Below are 15,481 nucleotides of genomic sequence, written 5' to 3'. Positions count from 1 at the left end.
TAAAACTCGGACCGGCCCTGCAGGTCGACCTGGAACTCGGCCAACCCGAGCTTCGGACCGGTCCGGGTGGAGGCAAAAACCCGCTTGGGAATTGGACCGAGGAAATCCGGTCGACCCGGCGGGTCGACCCGGGACCCGGTCCACCCGGTCAAACCCGGGTGAGACCCATCAATTTTTTTTTATATTACCAGTTATTAAACGACATCGTTTTGGCTTTTTAAAAGGCCAAAACACTAAAAACTAAAGACAGGAAGAACAAAGCAATATCAGTTCCAAAACTTACAATTTGCAAACCTAATTGAAACCCAACTGATCGCAGAGGACGTCTTGACAAAGGAGCAGAGGTCTTCCCGCCGCTTCCTGCCGCTGCCTCTGCCTCTGCCTCTGCCTCTTCTCTTCCTTCGACCTCCGCGTCCTGGCCTGTTGCACCTGCTGCCTCTTCCGAGTAGTATTTCAACTACTCTTTTTTTCATTCTTTTTGTCTCATATCACTGTTAAGCCAAAAAGAAGAAAGCTTTCGATTCAACCCGTCCTAGCTCTTATCTAAGGATTCGAAGCTGGCGAAGTAGTAGAAGTCGTCTCATATCACTGTTAAGCTGCTCCTTTTGCATCATGTTTTAAGTGCACAGACAACCTGTAAACCAGTACCTATGTAACCTTGGAAGAGAAATCCTAAGCATTATAGTGAGTTTTAGCTTCAAATACTCTATCAAATTAAAGGACATGAAGCTTAAGTTTCCAGCTAGACTTTTTGGCAGTTGGCTATGCGAATGCGACTTAATGTTTACCATTTTCTATATGGCTCACTTAATTGAATAATTATCTGTAGTGTTTTTTTTTTTTTGGGTTGACCCGGGTCTATGCGAATGCGACTTAATGTTTACCATTTTCTATATGGCTCACTTAATTGAATAATTATCTGTAGTGTTTTTTTTTTTTGGGTTGACCCGGGTCTATGCGAATGCGACTTAATGTTTACCATTTTCTATATGGCTCACTTAATTAAATAATTATCTGTAGTGTTTTTTTTTTTGTTGACCCGGGTCAACCCATTTGACCCGTGACCCGATCACTTGACCGGGTCAATGACCGGATCGGATTTCAAAACTATGCAGCCGATAGTTGAAGGCCTTGGAAGGTAAAGCAATGGACTTTGGAGTCTTAAGGTGTTTTTTTAATTTACCTTAAGTTTATGTATATATTGTTGTATTTCTTATTTAAAGCTTGGATTCCATTTATTTTTATATTTTAAGTGTTTTTTTAAAAAAATATATTTATTTATTTTCTTTACTTTAAATTATTTTTTCTTTTAATATGCTAATGTCAAAATAATTTCTAAAAATAAAAAAATTATTTTAATATATTTTTAAATAAAAAATACTTTAAAAAACTGTTACTCCAATATCAAACGAGTTTTTAATTATATTTAGGCTATTTCAATTAAACTTGGTTCTTTTTATTTTAATGAAAAAAATAGTTTTTGAAAAAAAAATCTATTATATATAATTTCCTCATTAAATGATTATTTTTTTATTCATTGATATACTTGTTTAAATAAATAATAACTAGTTTTATGTATGAAGGTTAAAACAAATTGACCACACTAAATTCATGAATTTCCAAAAAAGTTTGCAAATAGTTTTTCTTAAAATTGATTTGAAATTAAAAAAACATAATTAATGAGTAAATGAAGTAGTAATAGTAATAGTAATAATAATAATAATAATAATAATAAGGTAAAATTAAAAAATTATTATTATTATTATTAATAAGTTCTACATGTACATGGGCTAATAAAATTCTAAAGTATCATTTCCCTCTTTCTTCATGACATACAAATCAAAATCAAATCACGGCTGTTCATTCTCCTCTTGAGTTGAATCTACCCGTCCATATTCTTGAAGAGCCTTCAAGAGCTGGGCACCCTTCCTCCTCCCTCTAGCAGTACAGTCTCCTTGTAAAGCCAACGCCACTGCACGCGCCACCTCCTCTGGCGGCGCATGAAGAGTTTGCTCACCATCTGACGCAACTCCGCCACTCCCATAAATCACCGCGAGAGCACTTATCGCATACTCTTTCCCCCTCCCAGCCATTTTACCCATCATTGTCACCATTACCGGCACCGCCAGTGCGTGGTTCCGGAGCTCTGCCGCCCCCTCGGCCACCGTACAAGTCAGCTCCAACGCCGCCAATGCCCTCTCCGCCGGAGCTCCGTCGAGCTCCATCGCCACTTCCACCACCGTCCCCACCGCGCCAGCTTCCACCGCAACGTGGCGGTTGGCCTCCGCCAAGCAAAGTGCCAATAAGACTTTTGTTGCCGGTTTTACCCCTGCTTTGTTTTTCAAATTTGCCACCACCCCGCGCATTACTTCGGGTGAGCAAACCGGGTCGGACGGTGGGTCGGGTACGAGTGAGCGTTCTAAGAGATACAGAGCAGAAAGTTGCTCAGTTTCTGAGCCGTTGGTAAGTTGCAACTCAGCCAGGCTGAGGAGTTCTTGCAGGTCGTTGGGGTGCATGGGAGGAGCCAACGGTGGTATAAAGGCGGACTCTTGATTCGGCTCGGGTTCGGGTCTGGGTTGGTGGAGTGGGGAGTTCGAGAGAGGGAATCTCCATTGAGTGAAACTTTGGGAAGTGGTAGTGGAGGAAGAGGAGGAAGAGGATTCAGCTTGGGTGGACTTTTGGTGGGGTTGGTTAGGTAGTTGTTGTGGTGGTGGTGCTGGAGTTGGTGCTGCTGCTGTTTGTGGTGGTGGTGGTGGAGTTGGTGCTGCTGCTGGAGTAGGAATAGTGGGGGAAATAGGAAGAGCAGGTGGGTTGGGTGTAGTGGGACTTAAAGTAGTTTGTGTGCATTGGCGAAAGAAACCACAAAAAAAGAGTGGACGTGGCTGTGTTTTGAGTTTTGGATGGTGGGTTTTCATGGTGGGAGTGTAAGGCCTTGTAGCAACCTGTTTCTGTGGAGAAACCTAAGAGAGATTGAGAGTCTGTGTTCTCTTCTTGAAGAAAGGTGTGCTTTGTCAGCTTCTTAGGTGTTTTTTTTATGGCAGTTAAAGAGTTCTCAATTATGGAAGAGAGAGGGAAGAGGGTTATGGAGCTGATCACTTTGGACAGTGAAACGGTGCAGAGATGCTCACGAGAGTGTCCTTGACTGGGAGATGAATGGGACAGACTCCAAAAAGATCAGGCAAATTACAGTGACAGTGCCTGTCATTTTCATCCCAAGTAAAAGGTAAATCTTGCAAACTTCAGGCGGAGAAGTCTCGTTAGAGAGGTGTTCACTCTCCACTTCTGTCAATCTTGTGTGCCCTAACCAGGAACTGTATTTACTATTCACACTCTCCTCCTCCTCCTCCTCCTCCTCCTCCTCTGGAAGGATTACATCTCATGACTGAATAAAAAGTTGCAGACAGTGGTGAGCATGTTAGATTTTTTGATCCCTCTCTCGATAACTAGTACGAAACGAAAGACAAAGTACAATTATAGTGACCATCAAATTACCAATCAATGGGTCCTTTCACCTTCCGAATGATGGCTTTGGTGAAGATTCCAACTCTCCAAACACCAACCTTTCAACCTCCGTGGGCTTCAATAATGGCTTCTCTAGCTAGGTTTGGATGACTCGAAAAAACCTACAAAAAAACCATGGCCCAGCTCCCTATTCCAGTTTCAGAAACCAGAATTGTTAGCAAGAAACAGTCAAATTTTGGCCCCATTCTTAAATGACCACTTTACCAGCTTTCTCTTTCACGGCCCTCCAACTTTTTTCTGGCCATTTGGCATTTCCCTCCAAAAAATTGCTTCAGATAACAAGAATGGACCCGGCATTTATAGAGAACAGCAAATATATCAATTCTCTTGCCTTAGCAATGTCTAATTTACATGATGACCAAAAATGTAATAATGGCAAGTACAAAAAATGCCATTGAAAAAGGAAATGCTACAAAATTAACATTACAAGTTCGGAGTGAATCTACTAATCTGATTCCAGTGAAAGTAACTCGGATGTAAAATAAATAAGAAAGAAAATTGTCTGGGTACAGAGACTAGAAGAGAAACGACTTCACCTCCATTTATCACTTAGATCTTTCTTCTCGGACAGGACCCAGGTCACGAAGATTGCCACGACAAGTGCAACAATGGTTATGAGCAGCAGGGCATAGCTAAAATCCTCTGTAAGAGAATCATAGGTCCTTGAGGGTGCAAGGCGAGTGAAAAAGAGATCGACACCATATGTAAAGACAAGGGTGTTTGACTCCAGCTTGGCCGGCACTGTTACTATGCCTCGGAGCCCCTCCACTTTATGGGAGTGTGTAACATAAGACTGCAAGAAGTGATAATCCGTGTCAGCTTGAGAACGAACTTCATTAAAATAAAGAAAACATCAAATAAAAGCATGCGGCCATTAAGAATGAAACAGTCCCATGGGAGATGGGGGTCTGTTTTTGTACGAATGCCTGTCTGTGAAGTTCAATGTTTTGATTGCGAAGAGCAATCACTCTGCTAAAAGTAAGAGTATTCCAGATTCTGCCATCCTACAATCCCTGCTCTGGAATGAACACTAGCATGTACTTAACAAGCTTTGTTGTATATATGGTTGCACGCTATAAATTAGTTATAAGATAGGTTGACGAAATCCCCAAGGAAAAACCTTCACGCATGCACTCACAATCCAAGAGTGCAATTACTTCCACTTGTATGGATTGCTTCCAATTAATTTACTTGCAGCTCCTTATTGTAGAAAACATATCAGGTGCCATTGGTCTCCAAACCAAAATCTTGAAGGAAAAAACAAAACCATTTTGGGTACAAGATTGTTGGAGGAAAACAAGACAGGATCCATCAATGGATCACTCCAAGCTCTAGATTAATTGATGTGGAATCGATTTAAATACTGCATCTTACAGCTTGTTTTTTTGTGTACAGAAATGAACCACTCCCAGGGAAGGTAGATTCAGCAAAAATCGACAGTGTTCTGTCAAGGAAATTAAATATTAAACAGTCACACAAAGACTAAAGGGGAAATGAACCACTTCCAGGGAAGGTAGATTAATTGATGTGGAATCGATTCCTATACTGCATCTTACAACTATTTTTTTTTTGTACATAAATGAACCGCTTCCAGGGAAGGTGGATTCAGCAAAAATCCACAGTGTTCTCTCAAGGAAAGTAAACATTAAACAGTGACACAAAGACTAAAGGGGAAAAGGAAGAGAAGAAGATATATGACAACTCACCTGAGGAATGATAGGCAATGAATCTGTAAGAGGTAAAATTCCTTCTTCCTTCTCTGATTGTGTGGGGTTAACTGACCTACGAGGGTCAAAGAAACGCTTATCCATCGCCAAGACCTGTAAAGCATCCAATTACATTCAGTAAACACATCCTTCTTTACAGCAGGAAATGTAAATCATTAAATGACTAGTTTGCCACAAAGAAAATTGGAAACAACAATGGAATCTAGGTTTCTTAAAAGATTGTGAACAACCTGATCACCAATTGTCCCAATAAGAAGATGCTTTGAAGTGATACCCTTAGCAGTTGATGTAACTGTTATTGCTTTGATAGAATGGGTGAAATAGTAAGACTGTGACTTTGTTGTGACCTCTGGTCGCGAATACGAAGAAATAGGTGAAGTGAGATTGTGCTTTCCAAGAACAAGCTTTAAAACATCTTTGTTGTCCTGAATTTCAATTTGCAAAAGTTAACCTGTTTATAATAAGAAGACAAACAATATTGCATAATTGTGAAGGTTGATTACTTACTGCCCGGGACTGATCATAAATCTCAATAACTGTCATCTCATATCTGTGTGCTCTGAGATTGAAGTAGTGATAGACAATCCAGTTTTCACTAAAAACCTGCAAAAGGTGAAAATTAATAAGGTAATGCATATCATTGAAGATATCAAAAATGGAAGGCAAAACCTACTGCATGGACAGGACCCTGTGAGCCATGATGAGTCATTCGGTGTAATATACGACCAGTGACAGTATCAACAACATAGACAACCAACTGTGATTCTCCTGGTGTGGCTGATCCAATATCTCCACTGGCTTTTGGTGAAACAGTGGCCACAAAAAGCAAATTTTTTGATATATATTTGTACATCACATCTTGATCAGCTATAACCTTTGCTTGAGTATGAACAACCTGGAGGCAAATGCAGAAGACCCTCAATTAAACATACCAAGGGAACAGGTCAGCAAACCAAGATATCCTATTGAGTTTATATCTAAAGTTTCTATTGGAACCTTCAGCAAAACAAAACTGAATGGTAAAAAATGAGGTTCTGGTAAAGAAAGAAGAAGAATCTACAGAAACTGTGATTTTTTAGACACTAAAAAAGCATCAAGGTTGCCTGAAAAACAATGCTTGTAATTCAAAGCCTGAGAAAAAAAAAATTGTTTATTGAACCTAATCCCAACATTTATTTAGTAAAAAAAATGCATATCCTCATGGAACAACTCCAATGCCATTTTTGAAAACGATGCCTGCTTGCCTAGTTTAAAAGGTTTTCTGTAATCCCAATCAACCAGAAAGTTACTTAAAGACTAACCAGCAAGAGCAGTTAATGAAATGTAAAGTGGATAAATCTTTGAAGACAAAGAAAGAAGTGGCAATCATGAAAAAATTGACCAGAAACTAACACTACCTCATTTGATTTTCTTGTTACAGTTGAAATGATCTTTTCTGATTCTGATGGGAATACAATGGACCATATTTCTCTGGTACCAAAACAATAGTTGTCTGCAACTTCACCATCACAATTGCTCTTCAATCCATGTCCCTTAATAACACCCTTGTCAGCTTCTACTGAGTACCAGTAAATGTTTGAAAACTCACGTTGAAAAATGGCAACAGCCTCAGGTGCTCTTGGGTACAAATGCGCTTGTCCATTAGCATCTATTAGTAGATGCAGCCGTTGTTCAGTTGAATCTGTAAGGGGGAGTGGCATTACTTGTGCAACAGAATGATCAAGACCAAAAGACTTAAGTTCCTTCCCTGTGTAAGTATCAACGTAGGAAAATATTCCCGGTGCATCAGTACCAGCTCTGCACCTGCCAACAACCAGGACAGATGGATTTTCATCCATAGCATGATGATGAGGAACTTGCCACTGGTACACATTAATCCCAGTTGGATTTTTGCATGCTTCTGTTTGACGTAGAGAGTTCAATAAAAGAGACCAGACAATTCGTCCATCTCCAGTGTGCAATGCAAAAAGTTTCCTGGATTTAGTAAGCACAATTAGAAGCTTTCGGAATCCATTATGGTCCCTGATCATTTTACTTTTCTCAGAGCTTTTCAACCTCATGCCTTGAATGGCTGCTACATCCTCAGCACTTGCAAGCATTAAGGTACCCTTAACCTTCAGCATGTGTCCCTTAGAACAACAAAATATTATGTGTCAAAATCATTCCTCAAAGAAGTCAATGAGATGTTTTTTTCAAACAAAGGAGTGAATATGATAGCAAACAATCATCGCCTATGCAACCAGATCAAATGCAATCTCACAATAATTAAGATCCCTCACTCTACTACTAAGTATAGTTTAAAAAGGATGGAGGCTAAGGATGGAGAAAAAAATATAAAAAACCCAGTGAAAATAACCAGAATCTTGTTCAAGTCTTGAAAGAGTGATTTTTGGCAACTTTCATCTTCAGTAAGCCAACTTAAATTGTAAAGAAACAATTAGATCATACCTTAAGCCATTCGAAGAGGTTCTGCTCCACTTTTGCCACAGATACACCTTCCTTTTCCACAGGAAGTTCTGACGTAGTAACACCTATTATTGAGGCAAGGCCATCCTCCCTGCTCCAGACAACCTCGCCTTGTTGTAACAGCAATAATGAATGATCTTCCATAACAATCAAAGCCCTAAATCCATGAGACTTATCAGTCCGGACATAATTGTTAATGAAAACCTTATGGACAAGCCCTCTTTGCTGGTCCAGCTTGATTCTCTCTTTTAGCAAATCACTGTTCCAGTCATGAACTTGCTTCACATTGAGGTGAATGTCATTGCCGCCATGCCGAACCAGTGCAAAAGCCTGTTGGTCCTCTGAGATTGAAAGAACATTACTAATAACTGTTGCATGCTTGATTTTGTCAACCACCTCCAACTTACCTTCACTTGACACACTGATAAATGCTGTAGCTGTATTGGTTTTCACAGCAAACAAACCAGTAAGTTTTGAAGGTAATATCACTGCAATCCCTGAGAAATCCTCAACTAGATCTGAGATGTATGTTTTCTGAAAGCTGATTTCTCCGCTCTGAAAACTTATAGTTAACAAAGTTGACCTAGCAGCATCCAGCACCACAAGTTTGGCTCTTGAAACTAGAGAAACTTCCCCTGAAAACCCTCCATCAACGGCTGCACTGTCATGTTTTAGGAGCTCTCCATTCTTAGCATTGATTTGGTATACATCAAACTGGGAAGAACCAACAAATCCCACCACATATATCGTATTGCCATCATGGTGCTGAATTACTTCCTGAACCTCAAAACTGCAACCAAGGGTATCACAATCACATCAATTGCAAGGTGATGGGTTAAATAGAGAAAGTTAAAAGGACAGACCTTTCAGAAGGAAAATCTGTCTTCCAAACAATGTCACCATGTATGCTTGAAACAGCATGGAGACTTCCTTTACCAAAAATGAGGATTGTGTTGTCCTTGTCAACTTTCGAGCTTGTCTGCAGATCAAAAACTTAGTTAACAACAGTTCTTCTGAAAATGTTGGAGTGCATAACATGCAATGGCATATTTGGAAGAATGATAGGAGAATTGGGAAGAAATTGTGAATTATGAGTTATGACTATGACAGACACAAAATAACACTTCAATAGAAGAACTAAACTATGATAATGTGGATGGAAATTTCTGATTTCACAATGACCTGAGATGTATGTGAAGGTAAAAGGAAAAGAAAAGAAAAGATTCAGCAAGAAAGCCTCATACTCTAGATTAACTAAGAATCACTAAACACAGCTGATATAGGAGAGAGACTAGGAGATTGGACTGGATAATACAACAATGTTTCATTAAAAGCTTCAAATATATCTAACAAGTTATCCACTAACCGACACAAACAAGAATGACTTAGAGTCGATTGGTCCCTGAAGAAACGATTCCCACACCATCTGCCCATCAGGAAGATTCCATGCTCGTAGAATGCTTCCTCCTGATGAAAGGGTAATGGCATCTGAAAGATTGAAATAGAAGATTAGAAAACCAACATGACTATAAAAATTGAATTCTCAGGCCTTGTATTGGTACACCAAATTCATTATAAATAAGCAGGCAATACAAACCAGTGTTATGTATTCCAATTTTATTTATTTATATTCTCTCAAGTCCTTTATACACACAAAAAAAAAAAATTGAAGCAGTCTTAACGATTCTTTCCTTTAGTAAGACACGCAGAATGATCAAAGCTACATCGTTTTTCTTATCAATTCCACAGCGGCAAGAACAAATACAACAAAGTTGATAAGAAAAACGAGCATCATTACATTTTGTCATGGCAATGTCGATTCCATCGATAGCATCATTGGCCCCAAGAACATGCCTCCAAACTGCAAAAAACAAAACTAATCAGCATCCTTCAAGTAATAATAATATTAATTAAAAAGAAAAAACTACTCCAGCAGCGAAACTTAACATTAAAGAATGCATTGGACAAATCCATTAAACGAAACTTACAAATCTCGCCATGCCGGAGATCAAGAGAAGCAATAGCATTCTCTTCAGTAGAAACAAGAACACGCTTTCGACCCGTTTTTTGTGTTTGGAACACAGCGTGCTTCACTTTCCCTATGTACTTTTGATGCCTGTATACATTATTAACCATTAAATCAAACTTAATACTAATTAAAAAAATCTAATTAACCCGGAAATTAATTAGCAGCTACCGTATTAATCAACTAGTGATTAAAAAAATACAATCAGCTTTGTTTGGATTCAGTGAATTGGAAGTTGAAAACAAATAGAAGCGATTGAAGGGAGCTTACCAGTCCATGAGACCAACTTGATCTTCATGAAGAGAAAAGGTAGGGACAGTAAGTGATAGAATAAATAAAAAGATAAGCAAAGACCTAATCGCCATGGCCATGGCGAAATTAAGAAAAGCGATTTGTTACTCTTCTGTCCGTTTTTTTTTTTTTTTTTTTTTTTTTTTTTTGAGGGAGATGAACAAGAGAGACAGACAGATCTGAGGAGGAGACGAGGTTTTTTGGTTTTGTGGGAAGGGTGTTAAATTTAAAGCCGTCGGGCTAGTGTTTAAGTAGAAAATAAATATATATAGAAGCAAAAAGAAGAGGAAGAAAAGTTATAATGATTCTGGAATTGAATATAACATAAAAAAAAAATGTTTTATTTATTTGATTTATTAAAGTTTAAATATTGTGCCAAATCATTAATCATGCCAACCAGATTTTTAAAAATCTTCCAGTTAACATTTAATTACTATTCTGTGATAAAAAAAAAAAAACAATGATAATGAGAAGATATAAATATATTTAGTTGGAGAAAATATAAAAATAAATACATTCTGATTAATTTTAGAATGAATTTATAAAGTTTCAAAATATTAGTTAGATAAGTAATAAGTTTTCATAAATAATATTTTTTATTTTTTATTTCTTAAATATATTTGTAAAAAAAATTTAATTTTAAAATTATCCAACAAGAACATTTAAAAATAAAAATGATTATTATCATAGTTTTACAATCTAACTCGAGAGTCGATTTGAGATAGGATTCAGGTCACGAGTTGGGTAGATTCAAGTTAGCATAATAATAAAAATTATTATTATTATTATTTTAAAACCAGATTTAAGGGTCAATCTAGAAAAAGCTCAAGTCACAAGTCAGGGTGATCATTAACTCAGGTCAATATAAAGAAAAAATTACTATTATCGTATTTTAAAAATGATTTAGAGATTGACTTGAGGCAAAGCCTGAGTCACGAATAGGAAAAGTTAATATAATAATAAAAATAATAATTATAATAATTTTTAAACTCAACTCGAATCAATCAGTGCAAGATATTGGTTATGGATTGTGAGAATCAACTAAAATGAACACGAGTCAATATCAATCTAGATTGACTTAGAAAAATTTAAAAAAAAACAACCACAGCAAGCAACCTAAAGGTAGGGCTAAGCATTTCCGGTTCTGTTCGGTTTTGAACCAAAATAAACAATCAAACTGAATTATTTTTTTTAATTTTTTAAACCGAACTGAACCAAAAACCAGTTCAAAATGATTAATTTCGGTTCGATTTTTTCCCTTTCAAACTGGTTCAAACCCAATGGTTCTCTCTACTTCTCCTGCAACCTCATACAGCAGATCCCAAGTTGCTAGAGGTGAAGACCCATTCGGGCTTCCACGGCTAGATCCTTGTCTACAACTACACCTGCATCCAACTGCACATAGTGTTGATGGAGACAATCCAGACAAAATCCAACCTTGCAAATCAGGCAAAAAACCCAAGACCTGAACATTAGCCCTAGAAAACATAATCACAAAAATCAGAGCAGGTCGTCCTACTTTAAAAAGAAACATAAAGGAAGTAATACCTTAGTTTTTTTGGTGCTGCAGGGGAGGTCGTTTCTCTTGAAATCATCTTCAAGGGTGGAGTGAGCCATTTGGTGAGTTAACTCAGCTAAGTAATCTTCTTCGTCACTCTCTGTCTCAGTAGAGCCAACGACGACCAACTTGTTCTGCTTTGATTTTTCACCAGCTAGAGAGTAAAGGGAGAGAGATACAGAGAAGGGAGGGGAAGGGGGGGCCAGCTGAAGAGTAAAGTGAAAGTAAAAGTAAAAGGAGAGAGATGCAGAGAAGTGAGGGGGGGGGGGCGGAAGCTGATGGCTTAATGTTATTCTAAGGTTAGAAAGCATGGTATTTATACTTGCTTTTTTTTTTTTTTAAGTGGTGGTTGGTTGAACTGGTTTGGTTCGGTTCAATCGATTTCAGACTTTAGAAACCGAAACCGAACCAAACTGGATTTTTTTGTGATTTTTTAATCGGTTAATTTGGTTTTTTTTTTCAGTTTGGTTTTTTCAGTTATTTTTCTTCCAGTTTTCTCGGTTTAATCGGTTTATCGATTTTTTTGCTCACCCCTACCTAGAGGGTCAACTTATGAGACCATTTTATATTTTATAATTAGTGTCTTTATAATGTTATTAATGAAACACAAAAACTTGTAAGTTAATTATAAATCCACAACTATATATTTTTTCCCCTTATTTGGCCTTTTGTCAATTTTTATGGAACTCATGTATAGATAGAACTAGTCATATGTTCATTGCTCACCGCGTGCTTGAATAATTTTTTTTCAACTAAAACAAATTACTTGTGCAAGTGTTTACAATATATTTTTTGACATAAAATCTTATACATGAATTTGATTAATTTAATTAAATAAATTAAGAATTATTTGAAATAATAAATGCAAAAAAAAATAAATCATTGACAATAACTAATGACTAATTGAAAATTTGAAATATGAATTTGTGTCAAGATATAGGATCTTGTAACATGTATATTGAACTTGATTCTGTTTGATAACTTTGTTTATTAAAATTAATTTTTATATTGAATTAGATGATATTTAAAAAAAGAAATACATGCAAAAGAAAGTTGGTCGAAATTTTCTTTTTTTTAATGTAAAAAAATTTCAAGACATTTCCATTGTGTTTTCTAAGAGAAAACAAAATGATGAATTTAAATTTGACATATATTGGATGATATTTCTTATAAAATTATTGAGACGACAACATATTGAATTGACTTGAATAAACTCGAGTTAATCAGCTAAATCTAAAACTTAGTCATAAGACTGTGATATCCCCATAAAAAGAAGGCTGAGATAAATTAGGATGTTCATTCTCAATCAACTCAATATTGAAGGATGATATTAGAAATATAAATATTTAGTTTTAAAAAAGGATAAAAATATACCCATATTAACCTGTCAAATTCGTATTATGAGTCATGCATCCTTCTGGATCTAACAACTCTTTATTTTCAAAATTATTTTTTATTCAATTATATGCCAACTAATTGCATGAGACTTTTTTTTCATTAAACAACACTGTTTTTTATATATATATAAAAGGTGCATAGAATTGAAATAAAATGAACTCCTTAATTTTTTAAAATAAGTTTGCTTACACCTTAAAAGAAACAAAGGATGAAATGACTTTTTTTTTTTTTTTCTAAATTACCTTCTTTTTACAATGTTTAAGGGTGGACAACATTTTGTCCACCATTCCACATTTAATTTAAAGAATGTTGTATGTTAGCCTAATTTTCAGCGATCACAAGGTTGATGAAGAATCAAGTCTTAAGTCTTTTTATCTAAAAACTCGATTTCTAACTTATTTTGACCTAAAAAACCTAGAAAATACTCCAAACACCTTGATAAACTCATATATGGCTTTAAACAACCTAAAAAGTCCATCCAAAAACCTAAATCAAAAAAACTTTTAAAACTCAGATCTATCATATTAAGAGAGGTGAAAGGAAAAGAACACAACACGTAGGCTAAGCTACCTTTATTGAAGGGAATCTATTGACATCAAAATCCATCATTTTCATAGCTAGTAATAGCGTCAACATATATTTTTTCTCTTTACCACAAGAATTTGTCCACTTTATCTCTCATTTCTCAAATTAGGAGCTAAAAAATAAGGAAAATTAAGTTTAGAACCAAAATTAAATTCTTGAAATATTGAAGGACTAAACTTTTGTGATTTCAAAAGTACGTGGACCTTGAAATTTTTTGACGCAAATTTTAAATTGCCACATGTTTTCTCATCCTCTTTCACTCCGATCCATTTTCTTTTAATTTTTTCATTGCTTAACAAATTTGAATTAATTGGACTTTAATTTAGCCTAAAAATGATACAATCAATCAAGAAAAAGTTCGACAACCAAAAAGAGAAAAGAAACAAATATCACAATTAATCCACAATGAAATGTGAGCATATATAATGTTATTGTTTATAATGGTTTTACCACAACATTTATAGTTTCTTATAACTAGATCATTGTCTATGCCATATGCAAGTTAAATCATTAAAAAAAAAAAAAAAGGTGTGAGGTTGACCTAATTGACTTAACAGGTTCAAAGATAACTCAAATAACCGGTAAAAACATAGTTTTAATATAAATAGCCGAATAAAAATTTTAAATTAAATAAAATGACTAAAATCAAACATACCCAAAATCAAACACCCTAACTTCATAATAACAACAAACAAATCCATATCATAAAACCATAGAGAATCAAGAAACCCAGATCATTAATTGATCTAGTTTTAATCTTCCTTTTTATTGATTGTCAAATCTGTTTTCTCTTCTTCTTCTTGTCTCTCTCTCTCTCTCTCTCTTTTCTTTTTTAATTTTTACAAAGTGGGTTTTATCAACTTTGTGCTGGGTTTTCGGGTTGCTGAGAAAGGAGCTTTTTATTTCAGCGAAGAGAGAAATGAAGGAGATGCTATATGTTGCTTCAGGCATGGGGTGAATGGTGGTGAACAAACCCAAATCAAAAGGGAGATGGAGGCATGGGCACTTCAAATATGTTTTCTAGTCTCAAGCCCTGAAAATTCTATTAGATCAGCTAATAACCCATGATTAAAAACTATAATTCATTTTCCTCCCTAATCTAATCATAGTTTTACAAGCATTAATCGCTTCTTCAATGCAATGAACTGGCCTTTGATTTTGAACCCTACATTTGTATTTGCTGCTTGACAATGTTTTGACTTCTTGTTCTATTGCACAAAGGCAAAAGCATTTAACTTGTTATGCCTGTAATACTATTAGATGTCGTGAAGAATGACGGGTCAAATTGCACTAAGGGGATGATGGTTAGGGTTTGTTCTCTCTCTCTCTCTCTCTCTAATATTTATTATAAAACTTATTTAGTTATTAATTGAAAATTTTATAGATAATTTGATAGTTTTGTTGATTTTTTGGTGTGCTAGAGTGAGAAAGTAAAATGTTTAAGAAATTATAAACTCTAAAATGTAAAGTGTATTTTTTAAAAGAATGGAGACAAAATGAAAAAAAATAAGTTAATTATGTGAGGTTTTTTTTTTTTTTATATAATTATCCCAGGATAAAAGCAATTAGCTCCTCAACCTTCAAGTTTTGCATTACCATTCATCATTTTGCCGAAAATACTATTAGAATTAAATTTTTTGTTTATGGAATTGCATTTGTTGTATGCATTTAAATGGAGTCTTGTTAGACTTTCTAAAAAATTTCAAAAGTTAAAATTTGAATTTGAATCCTCTGTCATATTTTAAGTTTATTATTATTGATAAAAAAATTATAATAAAAAACTAAGTCATTTTTTTTTATTATTATTAATAATAAAAACTAAGTCATTTTTATTTTTATCACACATTAAATTGTAATTATTCAATTTGAATTTGATGATTTAATTTTAATAAACATGTTTTTTGAAAA

General features: G+C 35.5%; 2 protein-coding genes across 2 annotated transcripts; both read right to left on the bottom strand.

The window, feature by feature from the left end:
- Positions 1 to 1,732: 1,732 nt before the first annotated feature.
- Positions 1,733 to 3,672, bottom strand: LOC118053448 (E3 ubiquitin-protein ligase PUB23). The gene has a single exon (XM_073409935.1). The coding sequence runs from the start codon at positions 2,913 to 2,915 to the stop codon at positions 1,851 to 1,853; it is 1,065 nt and encodes a 354-aa protein (XP_073266036.1). The 5' UTR covers positions 2,916 to 3,672; the 3' UTR covers positions 1,733 to 1,850.
- Positions 3,673 to 3,818: 146 nt separating this feature from the next.
- Positions 3,819 to 10,283, bottom strand: LOC118053447 (uncharacterized). Its single transcript, XM_035064698.2, has 12 exons — positions 10,012 to 10,283; positions 9,704 to 9,831; positions 9,514 to 9,576; positions 9,082 to 9,203; positions 8,579 to 8,694; positions 7,698 to 8,505; positions 6,647 to 7,378; positions 5,923 to 6,144; positions 5,757 to 5,852; positions 5,480 to 5,674; positions 5,229 to 5,342; positions 3,819 to 4,315 (listed from the first exon to the last, which is right to left on the bottom strand). Exons 1-12 carry the CDS (start codon positions 10,110 to 10,112, stop codon positions 4,055 to 4,057), a joined length of 2,958 nt encoding a protein of 985 aa, XP_034920589.1. The 5' UTR covers positions 10,113 to 10,283; the 3' UTR covers positions 3,819 to 4,054.
- Positions 10,284 to 15,481: the final 5,198 nt, after the last annotated feature.

The sequence above is a fragment of the Populus alba genome, chromosome 6 (assembly GCF_005239225.2).
Source record: "Populus alba chromosome 6, ASM523922v2, whole genome shotgun sequence".
NCBI classification, from domain to species: domain Eukaryota; kingdom Viridiplantae; phylum Streptophyta; class Magnoliopsida; order Malpighiales; family Salicaceae; genus Populus; species Populus alba.
Note: the sequence above shows the minus strand (reverse complement) of the source record. Positions and strands in the feature narration are given on the sequence as shown.

Bases quoted from the DNA above. Each gene is read 5' to 3' on its own strand.
- LOC118053448 (XM_073409935.1), bottom strand. From the start codon at position 2,915: ATGAAAACCCACCATCCAAAACTCAAAACACAGCCACGTCCACTCTTT.
- LOC118053447 (XM_035064698.2), bottom strand. From the start codon at position 10,112: ATGGCCATGGCGATTAGGTCTTTGCTTATCTTTTTATTTATTCTATCA. The intron at 9,577-9,703 runs GTAAGTTTCGTT...TGTTTTTTGCAG, and splicing joins TCTCCGGCATGGCGAGATTT to TTTGGAGGCATGTTCTTGGG. The intron at 8,695-9,081 runs GTTAGTGGATAA...TTTGATCTGCAG, and splicing joins AGTCATTCTTGTTTGTGTCG to ACAAGCTCGAAAGTTGACAA.